At 39.9% G+C, this 26,308-nt stretch overlaps 3 protein-coding genes across 6 annotated transcripts in view; all 3 read left to right on the top strand.

Annotated features, from left to right (window-relative positions):
* Window positions 1–1,329: 1,329 nt before the first annotated feature.
* LOC121515869 (zinc finger protein 878-like) lies at window positions 1,330–9,427 on the top strand. The gene is made up of 5 exons (XM_041796807.1): window positions 1,330–2,311; window positions 2,778–3,171; window positions 3,737–3,861; window positions 5,754–5,814; window positions 7,475–9,427. The coding sequence occupies exons 2-5, from the start codon at window positions 2,847–2,849 to the stop codon at window positions 8,725–8,727; spliced, it is 1,764 nt and encodes a 587-aa protein (XP_041652741.1). The 5' UTR covers window positions 1,330–2,311; window positions 2,778–2,846; the 3' UTR covers window positions 8,728–9,427.
* A 154-nt stretch (window positions 9,428–9,581) lies between these two features.
* On the top strand, window positions 9,582–13,059 carry LOC121515922 (zinc finger protein 13-like). The gene is made up of 4 exons (XM_041796872.1): window positions 9,582–10,497; window positions 10,687–10,805; window positions 11,178–11,295; window positions 11,447–13,059. The coding sequence occupies exons 1-4, from the start codon at window positions 10,230–10,232 to the stop codon at window positions 12,433–12,435; spliced, it is 1,494 nt and encodes a 497-aa protein (XP_041652806.1). The 5' UTR covers window positions 9,582–10,229; the 3' UTR covers window positions 12,436–13,059.
* Window positions 13,060–18,872: 5,813 nt separating this feature from the next.
* LOC121515862 (serine/threonine-protein phosphatase 2A 55 kDa regulatory subunit B gamma isoform) overlaps window positions 18,873–26,308 on the top strand; it is a 40,404-nt gene continuing 32,968 nt past the window's right edge. For 2 of the 4 annotated variants that reach the window (XM_041796795.1, XM_041796792.1), the window contains exons 1-3: window positions 18,873–18,998; window positions 23,589–24,013; window positions 24,403–24,744. In XM_041796795.1, the coding sequence (XP_041652729.1) occupies window positions 24,669–24,744 (76 nt within the window). In that variant the 5' untranslated portion in view covers window positions 18,873–18,998; window positions 23,589–24,013; window positions 24,403–24,668. The remainder of the gene's footprint in view (window positions 18,999–23,588; window positions 24,014–24,402; window positions 24,745–26,308) is intronic. The other 2 variants (XM_041796793.1, XM_041796794.1) reach the window with 2 other exon arrangements.

Here is a 26,308-nt window from a genome sequence, read left to right as displayed (position 1 = left end):
AACCAAAACTACTCAATAGAATTGAAGCATCACTGACTCAAAAAAACAATAGAAAGCTTCCTTTCTAGTGAGACATGCCTAAATTTCTGTCACAAAAATGGTCATTTAGAACTGCAGACATGAGACGCGTAACTTATCCAAGCTTCTCTATTTAAGTCAAGACTACCTTGGGCAGTGTGGATAGTCTGGGGAAGTATTACAACATGTCCGATGCAGCAACTGGGATGTTACTCTAAGAATTTTGAAACATTAACTGCCCACTGAGTTGTGCTCTAAATTGGCATGGGAAAAAAAAAATAATGCTGAGGTCTTCTAGTCAAAAAGATCTTCGAATTATTTACTGCAACATAACTAACTTGAACCTTCTTGTCTGTCATGAGTGCCAATCAACCTTGCGTGACCACAGTGAGCCAAGTGTAAGCTGAAATTGTGAATTAACTGCTTGCATGGCATTCATCCCACCGTAGGTGGTGTAAAACTTATACCTCATACATAACACTGAAATATTTTTGACCAGTAAAACTACAAATCAATATATGAGAAAAAAAATCAGAAATACGATAGACATTTTATGTGTTATGTTTTATTTGGTATTCATTTGCTAAACATGTTTCATAGCTGTATATTTGCGTAAAGATTCACCTGTAGGCCTACAAACTCATAATGCAATATAAATGTCAGTTTACCAGATTCTATAACAACATGCAAAAGTGTTGCAGTTGTACATAACTGATCTAAGCAAGATATTTCATTAGTATTGAAAAAGTGGCACGGAAAATCTGATGTCATAACAAAAGGATGACTAAGTGTTTTAACTCCAGCCTCCAGAAGCCACTTACCCTACATGCTCTGTTATGTGTAAGAATTTACCAGATATCAAAGAAGTGTTGTAATGGTAAACAGTCATGTCCATGATTATTTTGACAGTGTCATATTTATCATTTTCTTCTATTTACTATCAAAATGATTTTTAAAACAGAACAATCAAGATGTGAGTTAAGTGTAGACTTTGATATTAAAGATTAAAGGGCTACAACTATTTCTCTGTTATCTGGAGCTCAAAGATATTTGGACAACTGACTAACAAGCAGTGTCATGACCAGGTGTGGGTACTTTCTCCTAAATTCAAGAAAAATGAAGGAGATAAAATGTCTGGAGAGGATTTTTAAGTAGTAAATTGTTTCTTTTTTTTTTTTTTTTTTTTTTTTTTTTTTTTTGTAGCTGTTTGACTGGGGGTGTAATTTGTTCATCCTCAAACTTTAAATAGTGTGTTTTAAGTGCAGCAGTTTTAGGTCTGAACTGAAACATCAATATCAGATGAAGTTCATTTTGATATTTCAATGTCTGAACTACATTTAAATATTGTAATTGGCTAAAATGAATTTGTTAATATCAGCCTAATGGATACTGGTGAAAATCCAGTTTTGTGCATCCCTATAGTGTATCCCTACTGCTGATCTGGTCCTGAAAAATAAAATTAGCACTGTACTGGTCTGTATAATTCGCCTCAAGTCATGAATTTGGACAGAAAGTAATCATTAAATGAAGAGTCAATTAATTCCCCAATTTCATATGCATCATCAAGTAGTATCACGGAAGACATTTTATCACAATCCATTTTATTATAAACTTTTTGTATACTCCTGCCAGAGATAAAATAAACTTCTTTGAAGTTCAGCTGTTACAACTGGACATAGTACATAGATTTTTTTGTGGCTTTCAAGTTATTCTTTTGTGTTTAGATGAATTATCAGTTCTAAATATTAAAAAGACCTTCACATTATTACTACATAAACTAAGCGTCTTTTCTGTCCATGTTGTCAATTCAGTTGGCAGTTATTAAGCATATGGTGCTATCTCCTCTTGTGATCTAATCAGAGTTTACACCGTGGAAGTAAAGATCTGAGGATCTCTTCATAGTTGCGTTTAGTTAAAGTTTGGTTGCTGTTGTAGTCACAATCTCATATGAAGTTCTTGCCCGGATTAAAGGTTAAAGACACGGGCATTCGTATTTATGTTGAATTTTCTGAAATTGTTTACAAGTAACAGATGTTGGACTGCATGACTACCCATGCTTGATGTACAGCTCAACATGACGTAGTGCTTACGTGACCTGGTTTCCCTCCCGGGAAAATCGTGAGGTAAAAATGGCGGATGCTTGTGTTGTCCGGTGGCTAACAACCGTTAGTAAGAATTCATAAATGTAGACAGTTGAGTTCTAGCTTTACGTCAGGTGCTGGTGAACACAAAGTGGCAGAGGGTTTGACGTCTCCATTAAATAAGCAGAAGTTCATTTTTTTTCCCCTCAAAGGTGAGTGTCGTTTTTCTGTGCAGGCGGTTCATTGCCCGCCACGAGTAGCATGCTTAGCTTCTTGCTTAGCTTTGATCCTATGCTTTTATATGTCACTCAACTCTCCCGTTTTCATGAAAGCCTGGTTTAACAAAGCTAATTGTCTGTGGCAGAAATAGAAAGGATTTTGTCTGCTGTCTTTATTCTCGAAAGCCAGAATTTGACACGTGTGATAGCAACGATAGCTGGATACAAATGCAAACGCACATGTTATACAGGATAAAAGTAAGGTAAACACGATGTAAATTTAGCCTTACCATGTAAAATCGTTAACTGCATAGACAGATAATTAAACGACACATCTCTACTCCAGTTATCAAGTCACACGTTTGACAAACGACTATACTTTTACCTAGGGATTATCTTTCCCTTTGTGGTTGCTATGCAGCGGATCCTAACATGATCTGTTTCCTCTTTTTGTGTATAGGTGTGAAGTCAGCTGTTGGCTCACAGACAGCCACAGCCACACTCAAGACTTTCTGAACTATCTTCAACGATGTCCGACCAACTCGTGAGAGAATTCCGGGCTCTCCTGAGCACAACCATGGACACGGTCCTGAGGAGGGCTATGTTTGAAATAATGAAGCTCTTCGAGAGCAGCTTACATGACCATCAGTTGGAACTGGCACATAAAGGAGAAGAGATCGTCCAACTGAAAATAAAGTTGCAGAGAGCAGAAGTCAGGCTGAGGGATTCAGTGGGCACCAGTGATGAAAGAGGGGAGATGAGTGTTATTCAGACAAATGAAACACAAAGAGAGACTGGAGATGATCCTAATGCTCCAGCACAGCCCTCTGCTGCTCCTGAGATTGATTATGAAGGTAGTGTTAACTCCATTACTTTAAAATGAAATTTTGATAAAGATTTTGTTCCGAAACACAGTCCATCTTGTTTGTATTATTATTTTACCTGTGAGATATACTCTGTGTATAACAGGATTTGATGATGTTCAACATGGATTAGGTGTTCACCTACTCATTAGTTATTAAACTTTTTACAATATAGTGAATGTGAATGACATGTCAAACAAATTAACTGTGAAAAAATTCTTGTACCAATAATTAACTTATAACCCATAAGATATTTTAAGACTAGATATTGCAACTTTAAAGAGGGAGGTTTAATCAAACTGGAATAGTAATGCTGTCAGAAAGTTGAATAAGATTTCCAAAATTCTAAATTGTGCTTAAGCACAGCCATCAGTGTAATGAGTAATTATACTGATGGCTGTAAAGTAAAAATGTCAATCTGGCAGCACAGTGCAAATTTCCTGCCATAACAACATTACAGGCATTAAATGATGTGCTTTAATATATATCAGTATTGTGTTGTGTGTGTCAGCTGAAAGCGATCATGTTTTTATTATTTGTGTATGGTTTTGTGCAGTTCCTGGTGACTGGTGTGCTCCTTTGGGCTGTGAGACTTTGGCGAAGCCGGATGAAGGGGAATGTCCCAGCGTGAGACTCCGGCAGCTGTCCATTCCTCTTTGGCACATTCCTATTAAGCAAGAGGTATGTCACAGTGGGAGAAGTGTGGTTGCAGTGGCATTCCTATTTAGCCTCATAAACAAATAGTTAAAAATGGCTGATGGCAGTCTGAGGGTTTATGTTTTTGGAATAGGCAGCCATAGAAAGTCTGCATACGTTCACAGGGAAAGTTGAAAGAAAGATGATTTTCTTGTGATTGACAGACTTATATTCTTTGATATGTTCATTAAATGGGTTATGTGAATCCAGACATGTCATTCTTTTTTTCTGCTACGACAGAGTTCAATATACAGTGGCTTGCAAAAGTGTTCCTACCCCTTGAACTTTTCCACATTTTTTGTCATGTTACAACCACAAACGTAAATATATTTTATTGGGATTTCATGGGCTAGATTAACATAAAGTGGTGCATAATTCTGCAGTGAAAGGAAAATTATACATGGCTTTCAAAATGAATTACAAATAAAAATCTGAAAAGTGTGGTGTGCAAAAGTATTCAGCCCCCTGGAGTCAATACTTTGTAGAGACACCTTTCACTGCAATTACAGCTTCAAGTCTTTCAGGGTGTGTCTCTACCAACTTTGCAAATCTAGAGACTGCCCTTTAGCTCAACCTTTGTCAGATTTGATGGAGAGCGTCTGTGAACAGCAATTTTCAAGTCTCACTACTGATATCCAATGGGATGTAGGTCTGGACTTTGACTGGGCCATTCTAAAACATGAATATACTTCAATCTAAAGCATTCCATTGTAGCTCTGGCTGTGTGTTTAGTCGGTGTCCTGCTGGGAGGTGAACCTCCAGTCTCAAGTGTTTTGCGCTAAGAGTGCCCTGTATTTGGCTCCATCCATCTTGCCATTAACTCTGACCAGCTTCCCTGTCCCAGCAGAAGAAAAGCATCCCCACAGCATGATGCTGCCATGCCCATGTTTTTCACAGTGGGAATGGTGTGTTCAGGGTGATGTGCAGTGTTAGTTTTCCACCACACATAGCACCTTGGGTTTACGCAGAAAAGTTCAATTTTGGTCTCATCTGACCAAAGCACTTTCTTCCAGTGTTTGGTGTGTCACCCACATGGCTTTTGACAAACCGCAAATGAGACTGCTTATGGCTTTTTTTTTTTTTTTTTTTTTTTACAACAATGGTTTTCTTCTTGCTACTCTTCCATAAAGGCCAGATTTGTGGGGTGCATGACTAATAGTTGTCCTGTGGACAGGTTTTCCCACCTGAGCTGTGGATCTCTGCAGCTCCTCTAGAGTTACCATGGACCTCTTTGTTGCTTCCCTGATCAATGCTCTCCTTGTCTGGCCTGTAAAGTTTTGCTGGATGGCCATGTCTCGGTAGGTTTGTAGTTGTGCTGTGCTATTTCCATTTTCAGATGATGGGTTGAACAGTGAGGTGTTCGAAGCTTGGGATATTTTTATATAACCTAACCTAACCCTGCTTTAAACTTCTCCACAACTTTATCCCTGACCTGTCTGGTGTGTTCCTTGGTGTTCATGGTGCTGTTTGTTCACTGATGTTCTCTAACATACATCTGAGGCATTCACAGAACAGCTGTATTTATACTGACATTAGATTACACACAGGTGGACTCTGTCTACTAATTAGGTAACTTTTGAAGGCAATTGGTTGCACTGGATTTTATTCATGGGTTTCAGACTCCAGGGGGCTGAATACTTGTCAGACTTTAATTTGTGAAACATTTTGAAAGCCATGTATAATTTTTATTCCACTTCACAATTATGTGCCACTCTGTGTTCCTCTACCACGCGAAATCCCAATAAAATATGTTTATGTTTGTGGTTGTAACGTGAAGAAATGTGGAAAAGTTCGAGGGGTATGACTACTTTTGCAAGCCGCTGTACTTTCTTGTTCATTGATTAAGATAAAATCCATATATGCTGTTTTTTTTCCAGGATGCTCACCAGCTTATTGAATCCCACCGTCGAACAAAGGGTGTAAGAAGATCCAAGAGAGGTTAGGTCACAATTTATTTGGTTGATTGTTTTTATTTGGAAATTGTCTTTCTTTATTTTTTTCTCACCAGAAGTGTTTTTATCTTCTTGTAGCACTTTTTACTGTGGTCACCAAGACTAACAAAATTAAAGTTTCTGATGGTATTTTTTACGTTTTGGTGTTAATGGTGTTAATGCGATGAATATCAAACTTTTTAATTCAGAATTTTATGCGATTGCCTGTACTGATTCCCAAGTGAATTCAAAGTGTGTTCTGTCATCCAGATTTGAAAATGCCTGTACACACAAAACATTTCCAGTTTAAAGCACCAGGTGAGCCTGAGTAAGCAGCATGCAACATGAAAAGAATGATGCAAAAGTGGCAGGCAAAGCAACAGAGTTAACTGTATGATGCTAAGAGTTTTTTGCCTTTTATGGAAATACTATTTCTGACACGATCACAGTGTTTCCCCTAGATTTAAAGCTAGTAGCCTAGTTTGACTTTTTTTTTTATCAAACATGAAAAAGTAGAAGCATGATGTTTTTGTTTTTGTTTTTAAATACATTTCTTAAGAATATAGCTTGAGTTTACACAGTAGTAGATGATCTGATGCTTTAATGAAATCTAAACATATTCCTCAAGAAATAGTTTTATCTAAATAAGTATCAATTAAGAGGGCAAGTGCCAGAGGCAATGGCTGTGTCCGAAACCACTCACTCATTCCCTACTCTCTATCCACTCTATAGTGAGCAGCATATAGTGTACTATATAGTGGACTCAACTGCAAAACACAAAACTGATTTTGGACACTACTCTGGCTGCAGGTGATGACGTCATCGCTGTCTCACAATTAAAACGTTTAGCAGCAACAGCTCGTAAATTTCCTTGACAATGGCTGAGGATCGGAATTAACGGTAGAATTTCAATGAAAACTGATACAAAATGTAACGTATTTTCACAAAAGTAAATATACTAATGGATAAAAAAGTTGTCTATATAGTGACAAAATAATATACATTTTTTTGTGTGTATTATCCCTTATTTTTGCAAAAAGATGAGGGTCTCATGTCTTATAATCATCATAGAGGGAAAAAGTTACTCCGTTTGAATCCTTAATATTTTCTTACTGATTTGGTAAAACCAACAAACAAAGAAGCATTTTAAAAAGTTTTTGTATATGTTCCTGTGCTCCACTCGTTTACCCGTCATGTTTGAGAGCAGCAACCGTGATGCATTATGGTAAACATTGCTGGGCTAGTGACCATCGGTTGTTCACTACTTTTCACAATGCATTGTGGGATAGAATGAATGCACTATATAGTGAATAACAATGCTCACTCAGAATTCGGACACCACTACAAAATGGCATATTCACTATATAGTGCACTATGTAGTGAATACGGACTGATTTCGGACACAGCCTCTGAGCTCTGTTAGCTTCAGTGACATCAGAATGTTACCTCACCATAAAAGCCAAGCACAGCTCTACATGCGCTTTAGCGTGAGGAACCATTGCTCAAAAGAGTTGCAGGGATGAGTGTATTCACAATATTCTAATCTTGTCCAGTTAGCGCCCTTTTTTTAGTTCATCCAACCATCCAAATTTGTTTTACCTTTTCTTCGTTTAATCTGTTCTCCCCTGGTTTACAGTTAACATGGTTGTGATGTTTGTCTCTCACAGGTTCCTCATCAAACGTCAAAGGCGATCAAACCTTGGACAAGACTTTGGTAAAACGTGACAGAAAAGGTCCACCCCCCAAAGTAAGAGGCGACATCAACAGACTGCTGCATGAAAATGCTAAAACAGATGCTTTAGGTCCCAGAAGAAGAGGACAAGATTCAACAGGAACAAAACAAGAAACTACACTGATGGGAAGAGAGGATGGAAAAACTGCAGCAACTAAGTCCAAGCCTGAAGAAAAGGAGTCTGCCAAGAAGGAAAGTAAAGATATGTACACCTGCAGGTTTTGTAAGAAGGCATTTGATTCACCGTTTGGCCGAAATGTACACATGCGATTTCACAAGTGGTGCAGGGGTTGCAAAAAAGTGTTCCCTTTCCCCAGTGCACTCAATAGTCATAAACCACAGTGTGGGAAACTCAGGAGAATAATGGCAAAAGAAGCACTGACTTCTATCACTGAAAAACGCCAGTCCCGCAACGAAGAAACCAAAACTATCAAGAAACCGTTGATCATTAAGAAAGAGAGCACACCTTCATCTTCAAACCACACTGCGTCATCTAATGAGACAGACAAGCAGTACTCCTGTTTGCAGTGCGATGCAAAGTTTAAGTGGCCTTTCAAGCTTGAAGAGCACATGCGTATTCATACTGGTGAAAAGCCATTTTCATGCAGCATTTGCTCAAGGAAATTTCGAGTCAACCAGTTTCTTAAACTCCACATGTTGAGAAAACACAAAATCCAAGAGGATTCTGGGGGCGCAAATGGAGATCTGTCATGGACTGAACCCTTAGAAGACACTGAGGAATTAAATTCTCAGGACAAAGAAACAAATGCACCAACCAACCACATTAATGTTAAGACTGAACCTGTGGTGTACATAGGGCCAAGTCTTGCTTGGAAAGAATGTGGTGTACGAATCAGTGGGGGTTTTTCCTGCAAATTGTGTTCAAAGGTTAAAAAAACCAAGTACCAGTTGGTGGAACATTTTCGCGTCCATACAGGAGAGAAGCCCTTCAAGTGTACCAAGTGTCATGCTTGTTTTCGATTTCGTGGGCAGCTGTCAATACACACTAAACAATGTAATCAGTCTAAGATCCACTGTGAGAAATGTGGGAAAAAATTCTTAGAACAAAAAAAGTATGACCAGCATATGTGTACACATCAAAAGGAGCGCCCTCACCGCTGCAAAGTTTGTGGAAAAGGTTTCATCACTAAAGGTTACCTCAGGAGCCACATGGTGCGTTGCCATTAGTGAACTAGTTTTGTAGTTTGAAATGTCATTTAAAATGCTTCTAAAATGACTACACTGTAATCTGCAGCAGTCTGTCACATTTACAAAATGGCTAACAGACTGAACTATAGAATATCTGCTCATTAAAATCTGCACTTTGAGGTAGATGGTCAAATCCTGGTTTTTGTTTACTTCTCAAAGTTATCCCCAAGATCATCTTCTTTTAGTTTTGAACACAGTTTGGGACACTTTGTGTTAAGTCTTGGTTCAAGACCTAAAATTTTTCCAACACTGGGCAAATCAAGTTTGCAGCTCTAAGCAGAATTTGACAAGAGATTTAACAGTGTCTGATGATATGCGTGGATGTAGAGTCAGACTTTAGAAATGGCTTTTCAGTATTGACTTTGACAATTTGTAAATAGTTGTCATCGCTTCTGTGTTAAAAATGGAAACCCCTGCATTTTTTTGTTGTTTTCAGAGCTAATGCTTTGAGTTTTGAATAAGCCAGAACAATACGGAACAGATTTTAGTTCCATCCGATAAAAATATTTTCAGTTTGTTTTTTGATCCATATACACTCAGTTGAACCGATGGTTTTACTAACAGGCTTACTTTCTAGTTGCAGTGGCGTTACTCTATGAACGTTGTTACCATTACAATAAATGCACTGATTTACTTTGACTTTTCTTCTCATTTGCAGCCGTGTTTTTGTATTTGTAAAGTTGATGTTTATTAAAAGTAATTCTTCAAAAGTTGTGTGCTCGTGCATCATTGTTTGCTTTTTTTTGGAGCCTATTTGATTTAATTTTAGCAGCAGCGACTCAATCTATTATCCTTGTTATCGCGAGACTTCCATCTCTTCTCACATTCGCAGATGCCAACCAGCCAGCAGGACTACAGGGCGCCGCATCTTTGAATGCTACTCAAGTGCTCCATGGATCTCATGTAAGCCAGAGGATAACCTCGTCCGAGCTTTGGCCTCTGACTGTCAGCTGCTTTTACTGACCTATCTTCTTGGCTTTAACGCCGCATATACCCCGCTAGCTTGACAGGCTAGTAGCTACTGCTAAGCTGCGATGTTTCCCTTGTTAACATGTTAGCTCACAGCGGTAATGTCAGCAAACATTTCGTTTATCTGATGAGCAACTGCATTACCAGCTTTCTTGTTAGTTAGACATTAACGTTATACTAGGTAAAGTGGCTCTTACATTTGCAACCACATTGTCCTGTGTGTGTAGCATTAGCATTCAAGGGGAAAAACACTTGCTACCGCTATAGTCTTTGCAGATGGTAACCATCATTTCACACCATTAGATTTATCACATGCTAATTAGTGCGATATCTGATCGAAATGGCTAAAACAGCATTGCTTAGCCTGGCAGCATCTCACGGCAGTTCATAGAGGCCACAGCAGAGGACTGTCCAGGAGGAGCCACGCAGTACTCCATCTGCCTCTGCAGAGCCACAAAGGAAGAAATATTGGTATGATAATTCTTGGACATTAAAAACCGACAGAGAGCACAATGGAGTCTGTAAGGAGTGCTTTCCACGCACAACTGGCCACCGTCATGGACTCGCTGCTGGCAGCTGCCGTGTGTGAGATCGCCAAGATCTTTGAGAGTAGTCTGTGTGAACAGCAGGCGGAGCTAGCGCAGAAAACTCAGGAGATCTCCATCCTCCGAGGAAAGCTGGAGAGGAGGCCGAAGACCAAGGGTGGAGGGAGTGAAGAGGGGGAGATGTCTTCTGGAGACAAGGAGGGAAGCCTGAGACAGCAGAGCCTGACAGCATCAGGTAGTACAGCTCATTTGTTCATAATGGACTTTATAAAGGTAGACATGATAAACTTTGTCTGATCAATATGTCCTTGTAGCTGTTCTTGCCATTCAGGCATTAAGATGTATCCTTAATCATTTTTCTGGAATTTTTGCATCATTTAAAACCAATAATGAACTTCACTGACTAACTGTACTTCTTTTTCAGAACTCAATGTTGGAAAAGATTCATCCTCTCATTCAGACACCACAGAAGGACTCAGTCAGAGCCTCAGTGGTCTTAAAGAGGAGGTCACATGTCAGGATGGAGCTTCAGTAAAACTTGAGGTTGGACCCTGTTCTGTCTCACTCTGGCGGGGGGGGGGGGGGCATGAGTTGGGTCTAGCGCAATTGTTACTTCATAACTTGCATCGTAACTTCAGCAATATACTGATAGCTGTCCTTGTCAGAGTCCATTAGTATCCAGCTCCAGCTATGGCAACTTATGGATTAGACTGACTATAGGGAGGGGTTTGTGGGGGCCATGTCTAAGGTATGAAAAATACTGAAAAGTTTTTGTAAATCTGGTGGGGCTCCAGAGTGTGTGAATAGGTATGATGTCTCTGCTCTCCATGATTTAAACTCTGCTGAAATATTACAGTTTCTATGGTGTCTGAACTGCTCACCCCTTGCTAATTGTTCTCCTGTTCTTCTCTTTAGCGTGCTGGATCAAGGACCACACAGGGGTCTGTCACCATCCAGGCGCCTGAGGGGAGCCTTTCTGCTGTGGATCAGAGGCAGATAGATGCTCTGTCTACCACACAAGCCAAAGCAAAAAGTAAGAAGGCTCTACAAGCTTTACCACTGACTTCTTAGCTTTTTTTTTAAAATACAAAAGCAAGATGAGCTTTAAATTATTTTAAACTGAAAGGATATTTTTTTATAGTTGGTGAGTTGAAAATGCATACAGTTTTCTTTTCTCTCTGCAGTGTCTCTTTGGGAACAGAGCAGTCGCAGTGCAGACCATAGATCCCAGGATCAAGTCTCCACCCCTTTTCTCTCTATTTCTCAAAGCGGGAGATGCTCCCCCAGGACTGACCCAAACCTAGCTCACCCAGGAGAGTGGTTGCCGGGGCTTGACACTTCGCGAGGTGTAACCAGTCTGGAGAGCGTACAGGCAGATGGCACCAGCTGCTCTGGCACAGCTAGCAGCAGCGCTGGCACAGATGCGCACTGCTACAGACCCAGTTTTGGTTCTGATGAGACTAGCAACGAGGATGATGAAAGCTCTTTCCCATTCATGGACCAGGAGCCTGAGAACCACAACTCCAATCAGACATCAGTCCAGGGTCCAGGTGTGGGGATAAGGGGGACACGGCAGGTTCAACCGCAGACAGCCTCTGGTGAATCATCATGGAGACCAAGAGACGACAGAGGTGGGAGGGGCCCCATCAGTCACACTCGGCGGGTTACATCTTTTACAAATAGAGACCCACTTAGACCACAGTCCAATTCACAGTTGCTTGCACTCCGACACTCAAACACTCTGAGTCACCCTGCAGCTCCTAGTGGGGGGAACGGACGACCGTACACATGCCCATACTGCACCAAGTGTTTCACCTACCCCTCCCACCAGCGCAGACACCTTTTGCGCCACACAGGAGTCCGATTGCACCCCTGTCAGTTTTGTGAAAAGAGCTTCCTTACTCCTTCTGAGCTCACCGTGCACACACGAACACACACAGGAGAGCGGCCTTTTGGCTGCGCTCAGTGCGGAAAACGCTTTGCCCGTAGTGGGAATTTGAGAGCCCACCAACGGGACGTTCACATGGGGAAGAGACCATTTGCTTGCACTGAGTGTGGGAAGAGATTTGCCCACAGGGGGAACCTGAGGGTGCATAATCATAGAGTTCATCAAGGTGATCCCTATTACATAGATGATCAGCAGGAGCCAGATCTGGGCCAAAATCCCATCTGAGGGACTGAAAAATGATGGGTCTGCACTTTAATGAAGTCACAAAATAAACAGTAGTTTGTACAGGACTGCCTTTTGTGTCACACAGAAACTCTTTCCTGAACACTTAAATTTTGAAGAAATCAGTTTTGTTTGATTTTATTAAATTGTTTTGTGAGGCAGTGTTTAAATTCAACACTATTGAAGTTTATTATTTGTTATTAATGAGGTAAATGGTCAAAGTAAAAGTCAACTTCAGTGTCTTTGGTTTTTTTTTTTCAAATGCAATGTCACACAAAAAAGAGCACTTTTTAATTTTCCAAAAATGCCAGAGTAATTATTTCCTCAGTGACTTCCCATTCATGATGTTTCCCTGTCAGTCAGAGCTATCCAACAGATTTAAGTACTTTCAAAATAGATTTAATTTAAGTTAAAGAAATACAAAATAATAAAGACGGTTTAGACTTTCTTAGATTTAGACACATGGCATGCAGAGGTAGGATAGCGTGTCTCTTCCTTCACAATGTGCTGCACCTCTCAAACTTTTGTTTTGTGCTGTCAAATGGGACGCTTTTCTCACAAAGTACGTAACCACATTGTTAGAGAAGTACTGTGCTTTTATTTACCATCTGTCTTTGCAAAGTGACATTAAATTATGTACAAAAAAATCTTACTGGACTGACACATTTTTGCAGTGTTAGTGGTTGCAACATTCTTTGCCAGACACCAGGGGGCACTATCAGCCAGTAGCACACTATATATGACAAAGGTTTCAACAGCACTGCAAATAGATTTTTGATAGAAGTGCCACTCTCAGCATGTTTGTCTACATGCCCTATATTTTAAGATCTTTTTACTGATGTTTGCATTTGTGTCATCATGTATCGTCTGTCATGGCCATGGTCTGTTAGCATGTGCCTAGAAGGCAAAATCATATCAAGGTCCTTGGTTTGTTGCGTTTAAAATCTACTGACCTTGCCCAAGTTTGTAAAATCATGTGTCTGTCAAAGTTACAAGGCTTAAGTGTAAAATAGAGCATTTGTTACATCCCTTCTACTGTAAGTCAACAAGACATACAGTATGTAGTCAGAAACACAATAAGGTTCTCTTTTTAATTCTAAAAATTTAATTTTGGAAATATTTCCTTTTTTTAGGAACTGAAGCTTGACATTTTCATCCTGAAAACAGAAACTTTGATGAATCATAGTCCAATGAGGAAAAAAATAGAAAATTAAATGTAAATTATACATTACTCTCACACTCTCTCCCTTCTGCACACACAGTACCAGCTGCTGAGTGAAGCTTGGCAAGGCTGTGTATTCCCCAGGCTGCTGAGTCCTTGTTTTGCTCACTGCAAGATTATATTCTGTGACCCTATCGCTCCCTCTGGTGACCTCCCCTCCCCCCTTGGGTCACCTGTGTCTCTCTCACTGTCTGGATTTAATGCTCACATTTATGGGAATATTTTAAGAGAACACAATGGAAGGCCGACCCTGCACTGGCTGATATATGACAAAAAACATTTATAGGAATAGAAGAAAGTCTTACAGAATTTTATATATATAGATATGGATTTATACGGCGGGTCAGGACAGTGTGAGAGAGAGTGTGAGAAGTACTGTTAATGTGAGAGGATTGAATCCCCACTGAGAAAAGCTGCAGGCTCTTACAGCACATTTGGGTGAAAGTACCGTCTGAGCTCTGTATTTATGTGTGTATGAAAGTGTCCAGTCAGATAGAATCCTAAATCTATATGCAGATTAAGGTACCAAAATAGGTATGTGTGCGTATTCATAGGCAGGGGTCAAATAGGCTTTGCAGAGTTTTCTGTTTTTATATTCGGAAATGTGTAATCTTCTTTCTGTTGTAAGCAGCTTTTCCTCTGGGGGAGAGGAGAAACAAATGAACAGTTGACCTGGCTGGAGGACTGTGCGGCGATGCTTTGAATTCATGTGACAAAAGCATGAAGATAGGCAGATGTTCTATCAATACAAACACTTAAAACTACATTTTTCTATCAATGTTTACACCCTCCGGCACAGGGTAATACTGGATTAAATTAGTTGATTCACCTTTAACAGCACCACAGTCAAATCCTCCAGTGATTTCACTTATGTTAGCTCTTACATTCATGTACCAGTATCAACACTCCTTTCAGATAAAACATGTCCCAGTTAGTTTTTATGACCAGGTCATGGTGTTATCACTGTGTTTCCCAGCAGATATCAGACTCTAAATTGCTCTTTACTTTTTATGTCACCATATTTCTGTGTATTTCTCAAACCCCTGAGGCTGCTGCTTCAATTTACCAGAAAACAACATATTCAACCTCCTGCCATCTCCTTCCCCTTGGCCCAGAGAGTCATTCCATCACCATCATGTAATCCTCCAGGAATAAAATTATCCCCTTGACACCCCTCTTTCCCCAAACATGCCATATAAAAAGATGGGAGATTTGCTCCTATCTCAGCTAGAGACACATGATGAATCAGTCAAATCATACTTGCAGTTTATGTGTGTGTGTGTGATAAGGCATCTGTTTTTCTAATGTCGTGTGTTTTTTGCATGTTATGATTGTGTTTCCTTGTGCACACAACCAGCTTCTTTTTTAATGTGTGTCCATGTTATAAGGGGTTTAGTGTCGCCCTGAGGCTGCTCATAATCTACCCAGTCCCACCACTCCCCAGGGGCCATGGTTTCATGCGGGTAGCCATTACTGTAGTGAAACCCCCCTTTAGGGGATTATAGTGCTGTCTCTTGCTCACGGCACTGAGTTGATCCATCGTCTGCTGACTGTATTTAAGCACTTACTTAATGTGCTAACACTGTTAGGCTGGGGAGACACTGCAGAGCTTTTAACTTTCATCTTCTAAAGCTCTTTGTTGGAAACGTTGATTTTATGGCTGTCTGCTTAAATCCAATAATTTGTCAGTCACAATGACAACATTTTAAGGGATTTTGTGGATGTAGCGGACTTAACGTATGCATGCTTGTATGTCTGAGAGGAGCGGTCAGTGGGCCACGGTCACTGGGTTGAATCTGAACTGATTTCTTTTACATTTCAGGGATCACAGAGCGTGATGGAGGGATAGAGTAGGACTTTATCATCTTCCCTTTCCTGGGTGTTTTAAGTGTTTGTGCGCGAGTGTCTGCGCGATTGAGCGTGCGTCTTCCAAAAGGCCGCCCTTGGGTTGCTAGGCAACCTTGGCTGTGTCTGGAAGTGGGGGTGGGATGGGAGAGAAGCACCGGGTCAACAGACACAGACACTCACAAGCATCGCTGCGTCTGATTGGACTCTTTGGTACTCCTGATGAATGATGCTGATCGTTATCAGGATGGCTGGCTGAAATGTGTTTGAGTCTCAAAATCTGTGAGTCAATTTATCTGTGTCAGAAACTGTGGCTGTCACACAGAGTGGGATATACTTCAAATTGCAGACTCAACGTTAGGTTTATTTTGACCTTTTTCAATGTATGTAAAGGGGTTTTAGGAAAATAAATACACACACTCTGACATCAGGAAAACTTAAAGCTTAGAAAGCCAGTCTATATTTAAACTTAGAGATTTAATTTTCATGTTATCTCGCGGCAAATGTGGTTTGTTACTAATAATCTATTTTTCCAGTTTATAACCTCAGGCTTTTAGCTATTTAAAAGGCAGTGTTTTAATTTTCTGTTTTTTTTTATTTAGGTCTGTGGTTTTCAACCTTTTTTTTTGCCCAAGGCACACCTGAGATAAAGCAAAATATCAAGGCACACCTTATCCATATCCATACAAACTAGTTTCTTGTTACATGCTACAATAACTTCAGTGGCTGGACAGTTGTAGAAGCAATGTTCAATTGTACATATTTCCAAGGACACCTAGACAAAGTGCACCAGTATGCCTTGCCACATCTTTTCAATCAGGAGAGGCTTAACACGAGTTTAACTATGATTTTACCAGATTGGAAAAGTTTGAGATCATGAAATATTTTTATGAACTTAAAGGGGTGGTGAGGCCAACAGCAGGATAGGATAACCCTGAGGTGGTGATGAAAGGAGTAGGATAAGATGAGTAAGAGACTTCCGAGGATAAGATTTCTGAGGAGCTTGGCCCAAACGCTGATGAGATGACTTCGTGACGAAGGAGCCCAACCTGGACACTGATGAGATGTAATGGAGGTAGCTGGGGAGGAGGAGGGTTACAGCTGAATCAACTAGATGCAGAGGAGTGAAAAGAGATGTTAAGATATGGCAGCGGCAGGATGATTGGATTAAGAGAGGTTGTGGCTGAAAGGACTTTGCACAGAGCTTAAGTGATTAGACGCCCAAACCAGCTGATTTCCAGAGCAGGAAATGGAGTGGGAAAAGGGGGACATATGAATGAGAGAATGCTAACAAATGAAGGGATGAATGGAAATGAAACAGTTATCCTGCTTGAACTTGAACTATAGCTTCATTTGAGAACCACTGGATTAGGTTGTTTTGATGTTTCCCATGACTGTGTTCCTGTCTCTGTTAAGTTGATGGCACATACTATAACAAGCTTCAGAATTAAACAATAAGGAAAAAGTATACTTACATTTACCTTTAAAATGTCTTGAAACATCTCCAAACTGCATGCACACTCATGTCCTTTTCAAGAATCAGGCTTGTTTACAACTGAAAACATTAATCATCAGTTCAACTGAATCATCTCTCCTTCAATTATTCTGAGACTAATTTTGGCAAGACACAATGTAGCTCAGATTTAGCAGAGGATACATGGGACATGGTGGGCGGTCATGCTCCAATGTCACCAAGGTAACAGGTCCGGTCCAAGGCCAAGCTTTCATGGTTGAATGGCACAGTTACCACAGGGGACCTGAGACTGCTGTCAGGGTGAGACGTGACAGGGTAACGAGCAAGATGAATTGGATTGACTGTAAATAGACAGACCTGTCACATGCCTTGTTTTCATAGATTTCTTTCATGGGTTTTAGATTTTTTTGCCATTGAATTAACATTTTTGGTCTGCTTTAAAACTTGGTGTAATCTCTGATCTGCCATCATTGTCTGTTTGCTTCTCTTTTTTTAATTTCTTAAAGTAATTTATTTAAAAAAAAAGGAATCATAGAAAGCCACAGTTCCAAAGGGGCTGTACACTGTTCACACCCACCCAGAAATAATGCAAACCCAAAAGTTTGCATTATTTCTTTGACTTGAAATGTTTGTCAATTTTTTTTTGCAGCAGAGATGTTTTGCTTAAAACATCAGACACACATGGAATTATCGTTTTTCTAGAATAATTTTAAAAAATCTTACTTTTCTCATTTTTGTATATGTTTTTCTTATCTAAAATGAGAGTGACATAAAAATGACCATTCCCTTCAATACAGCTATTCACATCACATCTGCAGTATCAGTTAAAATAATCAATGTTAGATATAATTTCAAGTTGTTAAGCCCTAGTTTTCATGATTGAAACAAGGCCCTGTAAATTCACTGCAATGATCAAAGCAGATAAATAAAATATGTAATTCTTACTGATTGTGCATCATGTTATGTCGTCCTAACACATGGGCCTGGCCAACAGGAAAGCACAGTTTATTTTTATAGACATGCTGCTGCTTCCACACTCAAACCTTTAGATTCTGTTTATCACTCTGCTCTTAGATTCATAACTGGGGATCTTTATAACACTCATCATTGTATTCTGTATGACAAAGTTGGTTAGTCCTTTCTGGCACAAAGGCAGGACAAACACTTGTATGTTTTTATTTATAAATCCCTGACTGGATGTTCACCTTCTTATATAACATCTATGCTGAACTAGGCCACTGGACATTATAATACTCAATCTACTGACTGCTTAATGCTTCAGGTCCTGAGGGTTTACTCTAAATTTGGGAAATCTGCTTTTAGCTTTTATGCTCCTAAAATGTGGAACAATTTACAGGAAACTCTCAAGACTGGCATTTTAATTTCTCTTGGGCAATTTAAGGAAATGCTCTCAAATCATTTCAGTACAGTGTGTGATTGTTTTAACTGAGCATCATTCTTCTTTTTCTTTGTTTTTTGTGTCTGTTTGTGTCTCGACATCATTGTAAACCTCAATGATTTTCAAGACTTAAATAAAGGTTAAATGAAATAAATGAAATGAAATGTCTAATCTAGCTAATATTGTGTGGTTATAACATAGAATGGGTTATTGTTTTTGTTAAAAAAATACACAAGATGAGGAATTTAAAAAATAATTGCATGTCAAATCACAAATGCAAATCAAAATTAGTTTTTTCTAAATCATTCAGCCCTAGTAACCAAACTTTATATAGAATACTTTTTACTTTTATTTGAGTAGGTTTATAGACCAGTACTTTAACTTAATTACATTTCAACCTGAGCAACTGTTCTTTTACTTGAGTGCAAATGTCGTGTACTTTTTCTATCCCTGGTCTTGGTTCAGTCTCCCTCTGATCAAACTAACCTCACTAGCATGAGCTGTTTTCATCACATCTCAACCACCAGTGTACATGCTAACAAACTAAACAAAAGCAGCCACTTACTGGAAAGGACGTCTTTATATTGATTTTTCATGTACTGGGTAAGACAAGTCTAAGCCAAAAGGTCAGTGAAATTTGGATTAAATGCCATGTTGATAATTCTTCTCTAAACAGGTGTAAACTAATGAAAGGAAACTTCGCTAACAAGTTAGCCATAGCATTTAATGCCTGAAGTTTGCCAAGAATATTTTAAACAATGCTTTGAAACTATTTTAAAATTGGAGATTAACTGATAGGGGTTAATATCAAACTGATAGAAAGATTTTATGAGTTTGTCTATCACAAACTATCGTTGTTTGGCAGTTATGTTTTTTTGGCAATTTTCCAACATTGTGTTCAAAGGCTAAGCGCTAACTGCTAATGAACGATATCAAGGGTAAAAACAAAAAACTACGAGTCCATTAAACTGCAGTCAGTTTAAAACACGTGGTTCTACCTTTTGAAGGCATTATTGATATTATAGGATGTGTTGTGTCCTCATTCTTCTTCTTGCATAGCCTACATGTCCTATGTATTTTTGTAGGTTTATCTGAAAAAGAACACTTTGGATGATAGAGAAAATTACGAGAGGCGAGATGAAGCATCTCCATATCCACATATTTTATACGTTTAAATGAGTTATTTTGAGGGCTTCTTGCATCATAAATGTCCTGCATGTTTAAACAGTGAGACAAATTAATATATTTTTGTAACTGACTGTCTTCATTCTTTATATCGCACTGTGGCACGACAACTTTAAATTATGCAGCAAAACAACACCACAATTGTTTCATGACCCCAAATGTGCTTTTATGTATTCATAGTTATAACAGCAGATATTTAAAGTGAGAAGTAAAACATTTCTAGTATTTATTACCTCTCCCTCCCTTGGCAAAAGGGTCAGATCTTACACTGGCGGGACCTTCGGTAAGAGCTACACACCAAACCTTATGTGTTTATAGTATTTACCAGAGGGGGGATTTTGGTGGCATATGGTTGGGTTGAATGGGTGAAGAGGTGCAGGTAGAACAGTGGCTATATATGGGGAACAGTGGGTGGGCTTAGGGGAGCTTTGTGGTGGATGTTAGGCTAGCAGGGGGCAGTTAGAAGGGCAGTTACATGGCAGCGATGTGTGGAGTAGTGCCCATCATCGGTAAGAGGTGGGTGGGGGAGGGTGATGCCGGCAGTCTTAGAGTTAGTCTGATAAACAGCTCTTCTTGTTCCCTGCTGTGGGGGGGGTTTAAAGCATGGTGGCAGACAGCCAGCACCAGTGATGGTACCAACTGTCACTGGCAGTCCCCCCACTCTCTGCTGCCATGCTGAATGAAGTGTCTCTGTGTGTGGTGGAGTGTGAATTTTCTCCTCCAGTCAGTGGTCATCTCTGGACTATTCTTGTAGGCAAGCCAACATGATAGATAGATAGATAGATAGATAGATAGATAGATAGATAGAATGCAAAAATACTGTATGTTCTTTATTTCATCACATCGTCCCTGAATTTACTTCTCAGCAAAACAACACAGATCTACTACTGTAAGTCAAACTACAAGGGGGTAATGGCAGACCAACAACTGCCCTGTCCAAGGAAAAGAAATCATTGGACCCAAGAAGAGGTTCTCTGAATCATTATCCCGTTTAGTCTTATATCCATGATACATGGATAAGGGCTCCTATGATAATATTGCCAGCTGCATGTAAAACAGCCATAACTTGCAAGTGGCTGAGTGAGACCCCAAGCCCACCTGATTCAGTCCTAGATAGACACAGTTTACCAAAAACAATAGAGAAACTTACATCTGATCAGGCTTCTTCACAAGAATTTGAATGAAACATGGACACAACTTTAAAAACACCATTCTTCCGATTTGTTTATGGTTTAATGTACAAAGTTCTTTTCATTAGTACCATAACTGGTGGCCTGTATAAACTAATACTTGTGTCATAAGGAAGGAAACAGACACATTTTTGCTCTGTTTTTCTCTCTGAATCCTGTTAAGATATTTCATCAGGTTTTTATAGATTTGATTTTTTATAAAAGTGAACATTCTTACTGCTTATATTGTCACAAAGTATAAACCCAAATTTTTTTTTACAAAAAAATGAGAAGAAAAAAGACTAGCTAGTTACACTAGCTTACAAGCTAGTCTTGATGGCACAAATTTGGATATGGAAAAAGAAATGTAAAATTAGGAATGCACTAGCATTAGGAATTGTTGACAGGCACAGATTTGGGGAAGGCAAAACAAATCTCTGATGCACTGAAGGTTCCCAAGATTACAGTGGCCTCCATAATCCTCTAATGGAAGTCTGGCACAACCAGGACTCTTCCAAGAGTTGGTTCTCTGGCAAAACTGTGCAATCGGAGGAGAAGGGCCTTAGTGAGAGAAGTGACCAAACACCTGATGGTCTCTCTGACTGAGCTTCAGCGATCCTGTGTGGAAATGGGACAAAGTTACAGAAGGACAACCATCATGGCAGCCCTCCACCAGTCTGGGCTTATGGCTAGATAGACCAAAGCCACTCCTCAGTGCAAAACTCATGAAAGCCTGCTTTGCTTTCACATGTAGTTCTTTGCAAACTCTAAACGGAGCCACATGCAAAGCATTTTGGGAACCTGATGCAGTGCAAGACCGGGATATGTCGGCACTTTAAAACAAATTTTCTCTCACAAAATGTAACATTTATCCATGAAAATGAAACGTTTGTTTACTGTTTAGCACATATACCCTATGGAGTTGGAAAGACACCTCAGTTAAAAAAAACAAAAACAAAAAAAAAAAAACAAAGGAGGCAACATGCATGTGTTTATGAACCTACAAGAGCCCATGCATTTATTGATGCAGCCAGGCTCTGGTGGATATTTGAGGCCAATGTATGATTCATACTGGTGATATTTCCAGCAGATATACTGACTGTAAAGAAATGCCAGTACAAATATTTTACTTGCTAAACTAATGTCTGCCAATACCGATATCATGCTAATAGCATTGTTCACTCCTAGCATCTTTATTCTCCAGTGCTTAACAAATTTATTAGACCACCACCCAAAGTAAGGTTTATGCCACAGCTGCCCTAAATTAACAGCATCGGTAATTACCAAAATCATTGTTTATGTTTCTGCAATGGTTAATACACCAATATGTAGAAGCTCTTTAACCCAAATGATATTTTTAATGCTAAAATATAATTATTATTGTTATCCATGAATTTTCAAATTTACTGATTTACAAAAAAAACCCTGAAAAAACAGTAAGGCACATTATTATTTCTTGATTATTTTTGTGAAATTATAGTTTTTTACTTGCATTCTTGAACAGAAAAATGAGTTTTACTGGTTGAATGTCATGCTTGATTAATTTCTGACTTCTCAGAGAAGCCCAGTGAGCCGGCTCAAATTTGGGCATAAAAAGCTGAATTCAGTTTGAAATTCCTCATTCCTGTTCAAAATGGTAAAACGTTTTTAGTTTTAGTTTTTAGTTTTAAATAAGTTTTTGAAAGATTTCTAAAATATTTATGTTTTCTCGTTTTTATGACAGGTGGTGTAATAAATTTGTTAAGCACTTTACCTATTCTATCTACTAAAACATAAATATTTAAACATCAGTGTAGGCCCTGATTTTACAACTGGTGCATCTCTTTATTAAAAAAAAAGAACAAAAGACTGACTAGACATATAGAAATGGTGCTCTTGACAATTGTAATAGATTTGAACCTAGAAAATGTATGTAGCTTTTACATAAATCCCAGATATGTTGACTTTCCTTCTCCAATTTTATTTTTAGTGAATCCAATCTTGGTGCCAGTTAAAACATAATTAGATAAAAGAATCATGCCTGGATTGGATTGTTGCCTAAGAATCTTAATTCTGAGTGGTTTATCACAAAAAGAGGAGATATACACCTCTTATCTCAAGGCTGAATAATAAACTAGGATGATGTCTCCACTATCAATAAGACAGAAAGATTAATAAATCAATCCCGTTCTGTCTCAAGTTAGTTTGATATGTCTCGAGTTGGTTCTTGTCCTCCTTGGCTCTTAAGTGGAAACAGTCATTTTTTTCTGTTGTGTGAATAGGTGTAGCAATCCCTTTTTATGTCTTTAAATGCAAATGATACCTATTTCTACAATTAAAAATTGTCATGTGTTTTTAGGGCTAAAATCTGATTAAATACTCAATACCTGAAAAACCATCAGGTGGTATTAAAAATATATTCAGACAACTTATTCACCATGGCTCCTATCTCCTACCACTATAATAGTAATTTGCATTTTTAGTAGAAGAAGAGATAAAAAATATCAGATATTGGTGCTGTTATCACTAAGTATCATTGAAAACCCAAATTTAGTAGCCAGCCCCTATTTATAGCAGTGAATCAGGTCTGACTGTTTTTTTTCAGCATCCATAAAGGAAAAGGGTAACCACTTCACCACTGTGCAGTCCTGAGAAGATCATATATTTGTAGTGACATACAGTATTTGATTTATCCCCCAGCCCAGGAAACATGTTGTGCTGTGTGTTCTAATCTGTGTGTGTGTGTTATTTTGTGTGTGCGTGCTTTGTGCTAATTAAATTCAGGTGAATCCTCTAATACTTGCTGTGCTTTGGTTCATATTTAGCACTTAGTCGGGTATAACAGTCCTCATGTCATCCTCTCATCTCTGTTTTCTCTCCCAGCAGTCACAGCCTTATAAGACCTTTCCGTTTAGCTGCCCACTCCTCCATCCCTCCCTGCTTCTTCATCACGTCTAATCACCTGCAGTCAGTTGTGGTCAGGCAGCACATCTCCGGTGTTTGATGATTGGCTGCACAGAGAAGTGGGCGGGCACCGTTCTGATGCATCACACACGTACCAGCGCAGCAGGACAGATCCTCTCTCTTGCTCGTGCACTCTCCCTCCCCCTCTCTCTACCTCTCACTCTGCCTTTCACACAGACGCCAGAGCACAGACTGCAGCAGAACGCAGGGCCAGCAGGATTTTCCCTCCTCGTACTGGAAGAGCTGCGAAACCAGAGAGACAGTCACCCGCTGGGGAAAGGAGAGACAATATTAATGGAGGATCCACCGAGGAGTACCTGACCCACAAGCTGCAGAGTGTGTAGGTGAGTGTGTGTTTGTCCTGCTGTTTGTGTGTCCGTGCTTGGGTGAGTTCACTGCAGAAGCAGCAGCACTGCAGATACACCGACCAGGGGCTCTGCTCATCCCCCTCTACCCTCCCCCCACTATCCTTCCTCTCCTCACCTCCTCTCCTCCCTTCTTTTGGAGCATCCCTCAACAAGTCAGGACTTAAACCATGCCAGAAAGCACAGGGTTGTATATGTTTGTGTATGTCTGGAGAGAGAAAAACCCTTTGGCCACACCTGGACTCAGCAGCTGCAGAATGGACAAGAGCTGCGCTTGATTTTTCTTCCCTCCCGAGAGCTCTTGTACTGAAAAATCAAACTCAGACTTGGTAGTGTTTAACTTATTTCAAATACTCCTCCTCCTGTAGGTCTGCATCTGGCTCTCTAAAGCAGCTCTGTGGGCTTAGGTGCACCAGCCACTCCTCCGGGACCGGCCCACTCCCTCCTTACCTGCCCCTCATCCTCATTTAAAGGATAGGATGGCCGGCTCTGCGCGCCTGTGCTGAGGAAGCGTTGGCGAGCAGCAGTATGGGCGCTGTGCTGGCCGGCATCCCCACCACCATCCCCTCCACCACCACCGATCTGCCACCGCCACGCTGCCCTACCGTAACGGGCACTCCCCCAAGCCCCTCTGATGGGCGAAGACACTGACGCCACCCCGACTCTCAACCACCACGGCTTCCTCCCTGACCACAACTATGTGACTGAAGGTAAGAGGATAAAAAGAGAAAGATGCATGTCTCTGCATTTTATAAAAGTGTGTTTTATTGATTAGCCCTGAGTGTGTGTCTACAAGTTAAAGTTCTGGAGAGTGTGTGGCAACGTGTGAGTATGCTTAGTGTGTCTGTTAGATAAAACGGGCTCAGGAAAGCTCCCTAATCTTCTCTAAGCTCTGTGTTGTTCAGACAGAGTTGCAGATGAAGCACAAAGAACTAGGGAGTAACAGACTTTCCATTCTGCAAAATATAACTGTATTTGACATGTTTTCATCTCCTCAATCCCTCTTCTCATACTGTTTGTGATTTCATTTCATTTTCCAGCACCTTTTTGATTTTGTTTATATGTGCTTTTGTAACCACTTCACTTCCTTGTGTAACACAGCTATTTTATACTGCAGGGAAGATTTGCTCTGACCTGTTTTTTTGTGTACGAATGGCTGTTTGTATGTCAGAGACAAAAATCGTAAAATTAGTCTAATTCCTGTAACAATATTAGGGAAAAATAGAGTCACAAGCATGCATTCTCGTGTATGTTGCTCTCATGAACAAAGCAGATGCGCAACTTTGATTGAATATCATGAATATCATGAATTTTATCTTCTACAGGGTATATCTGACATATAAGCAGTCATATAAACCTCTGAATCTCTTTGGTTTGTGTCCTAAAACAAGTGGATTATATCCCTGGATAACCTCCCCTTCTGCTAATCTCTATAACACCACTAATCTCACCTGCACACTAGCATCGCTTTCAGTCCGTCCTCGAACTGTTTCTTACACTCAGCTCATTGTTTGCCACGCCTCTTTTACCAGAGCAGCAGATTATCATTTAGGGGTCATGAACGTGTTGTGAGCTCATTTGTGATCCTCGTATCACTGCAGAAAGGGAATCAAACATTCTGTTTCTGCGCTGTTATATCACTGTCTTCACACAGGAGCACACGCTGTAGTCAGGGGAGAGTTGTAGTGCTGCCTGTTGATTGTGTAACTGCTTGTGTTTGCATTCAACATATTGTATCGTTCAGAGGCCTGAAGGATATCTTTGTTTGTGTGTGTGCTTTTGTTTGTGCCTCTTTGTGTGTGTGTGTGATGTATCTTCTCCTACACATAAAGTATTTCTATAATCAGTTTGCGCCTTTGTCCGTTTCACAAAAGGATTCTTATGAAATAACGGCAGAAAATCAGTCCTGACATCCATCACCAACCATCCATTATTGCCATGGCAACAGCCCATGATGATAAACATGCTGCTTTTCATGCCTGGATGATATGATTGACAGGTCATCTCCACCCACCGATACTGGCAGTATTAATTATTCCACACATTTGGGGCAGACACGGGCATTATCCAGGGTGAATTGCTGATGAGCTCACACCAAGGTGGACACACCACTGAACACTGCTGTTGTTGTGAAAGGACTGTGCAACACATGGGCAGCCTGAAACCAGACACAACTACTGATTGTGCTTATGTGATTGATTCTGAAAATCAATCACAGAAGAATTCCCCTCCTAGCCATAATAGCTAATAGCAGATGATTCTGTCACAGATAAA

The sequence above is a fragment of the Cheilinus undulatus genome, linkage group 10 (genome assembly GCF_018320785.1).
Source record: "Cheilinus undulatus linkage group 10, ASM1832078v1, whole genome shotgun sequence".
Lineage (NCBI taxonomy): Eukaryota > Metazoa > Chordata > Actinopteri > Labriformes > Labridae > Cheilinus > Cheilinus undulatus.
The sequence above is the reverse complement of the archived record's forward strand: the minus strand, read 5'-3'. Positions and strand labels throughout refer to the sequence as shown.

Coding starts and splice junctions, on each gene's coding strand:
- LOC121515922 (XM_041796872.1), top strand. CDS start 10,230: ATGGAGTCTGTAAGGAGTGCTTTCCACGCACAACTGGCCACCGTCATG. Junction 10,498..10,686: donor GCAGAGCCTGACAGCATCAG/GTAGTACAGCTC, acceptor CTTCTTTTTCAG/AACTCAATGTTGGAAAAGAT. Junction 11,296..11,446: donor CACACAAGCCAAAGCAAAAA/GTAAGAAGGCTC, acceptor TTCTCTCTGCAG/TGTCTCTTTGGGAACAGAGC.
- LOC121515869 (XM_041796807.1), top strand. CDS start 2,847: ATGTCCGACCAACTCGTGAGAGAATTCCGGGCTCTCCTGAGCACAACC. Junction 3,172..3,736: donor TCCTGAGATTGATTATGAAG/GTAGTGTTAACT, acceptor GGTTTTGTGCAG/TTCCTGGTGACTGGTGTGCT. Junction 3,862..5,753: donor ACATTCCTATTAAGCAAGAG/GTATGTCACAGT, acceptor TTTTTTTTCCAG/GATGCTCACCAGCTTATTGA.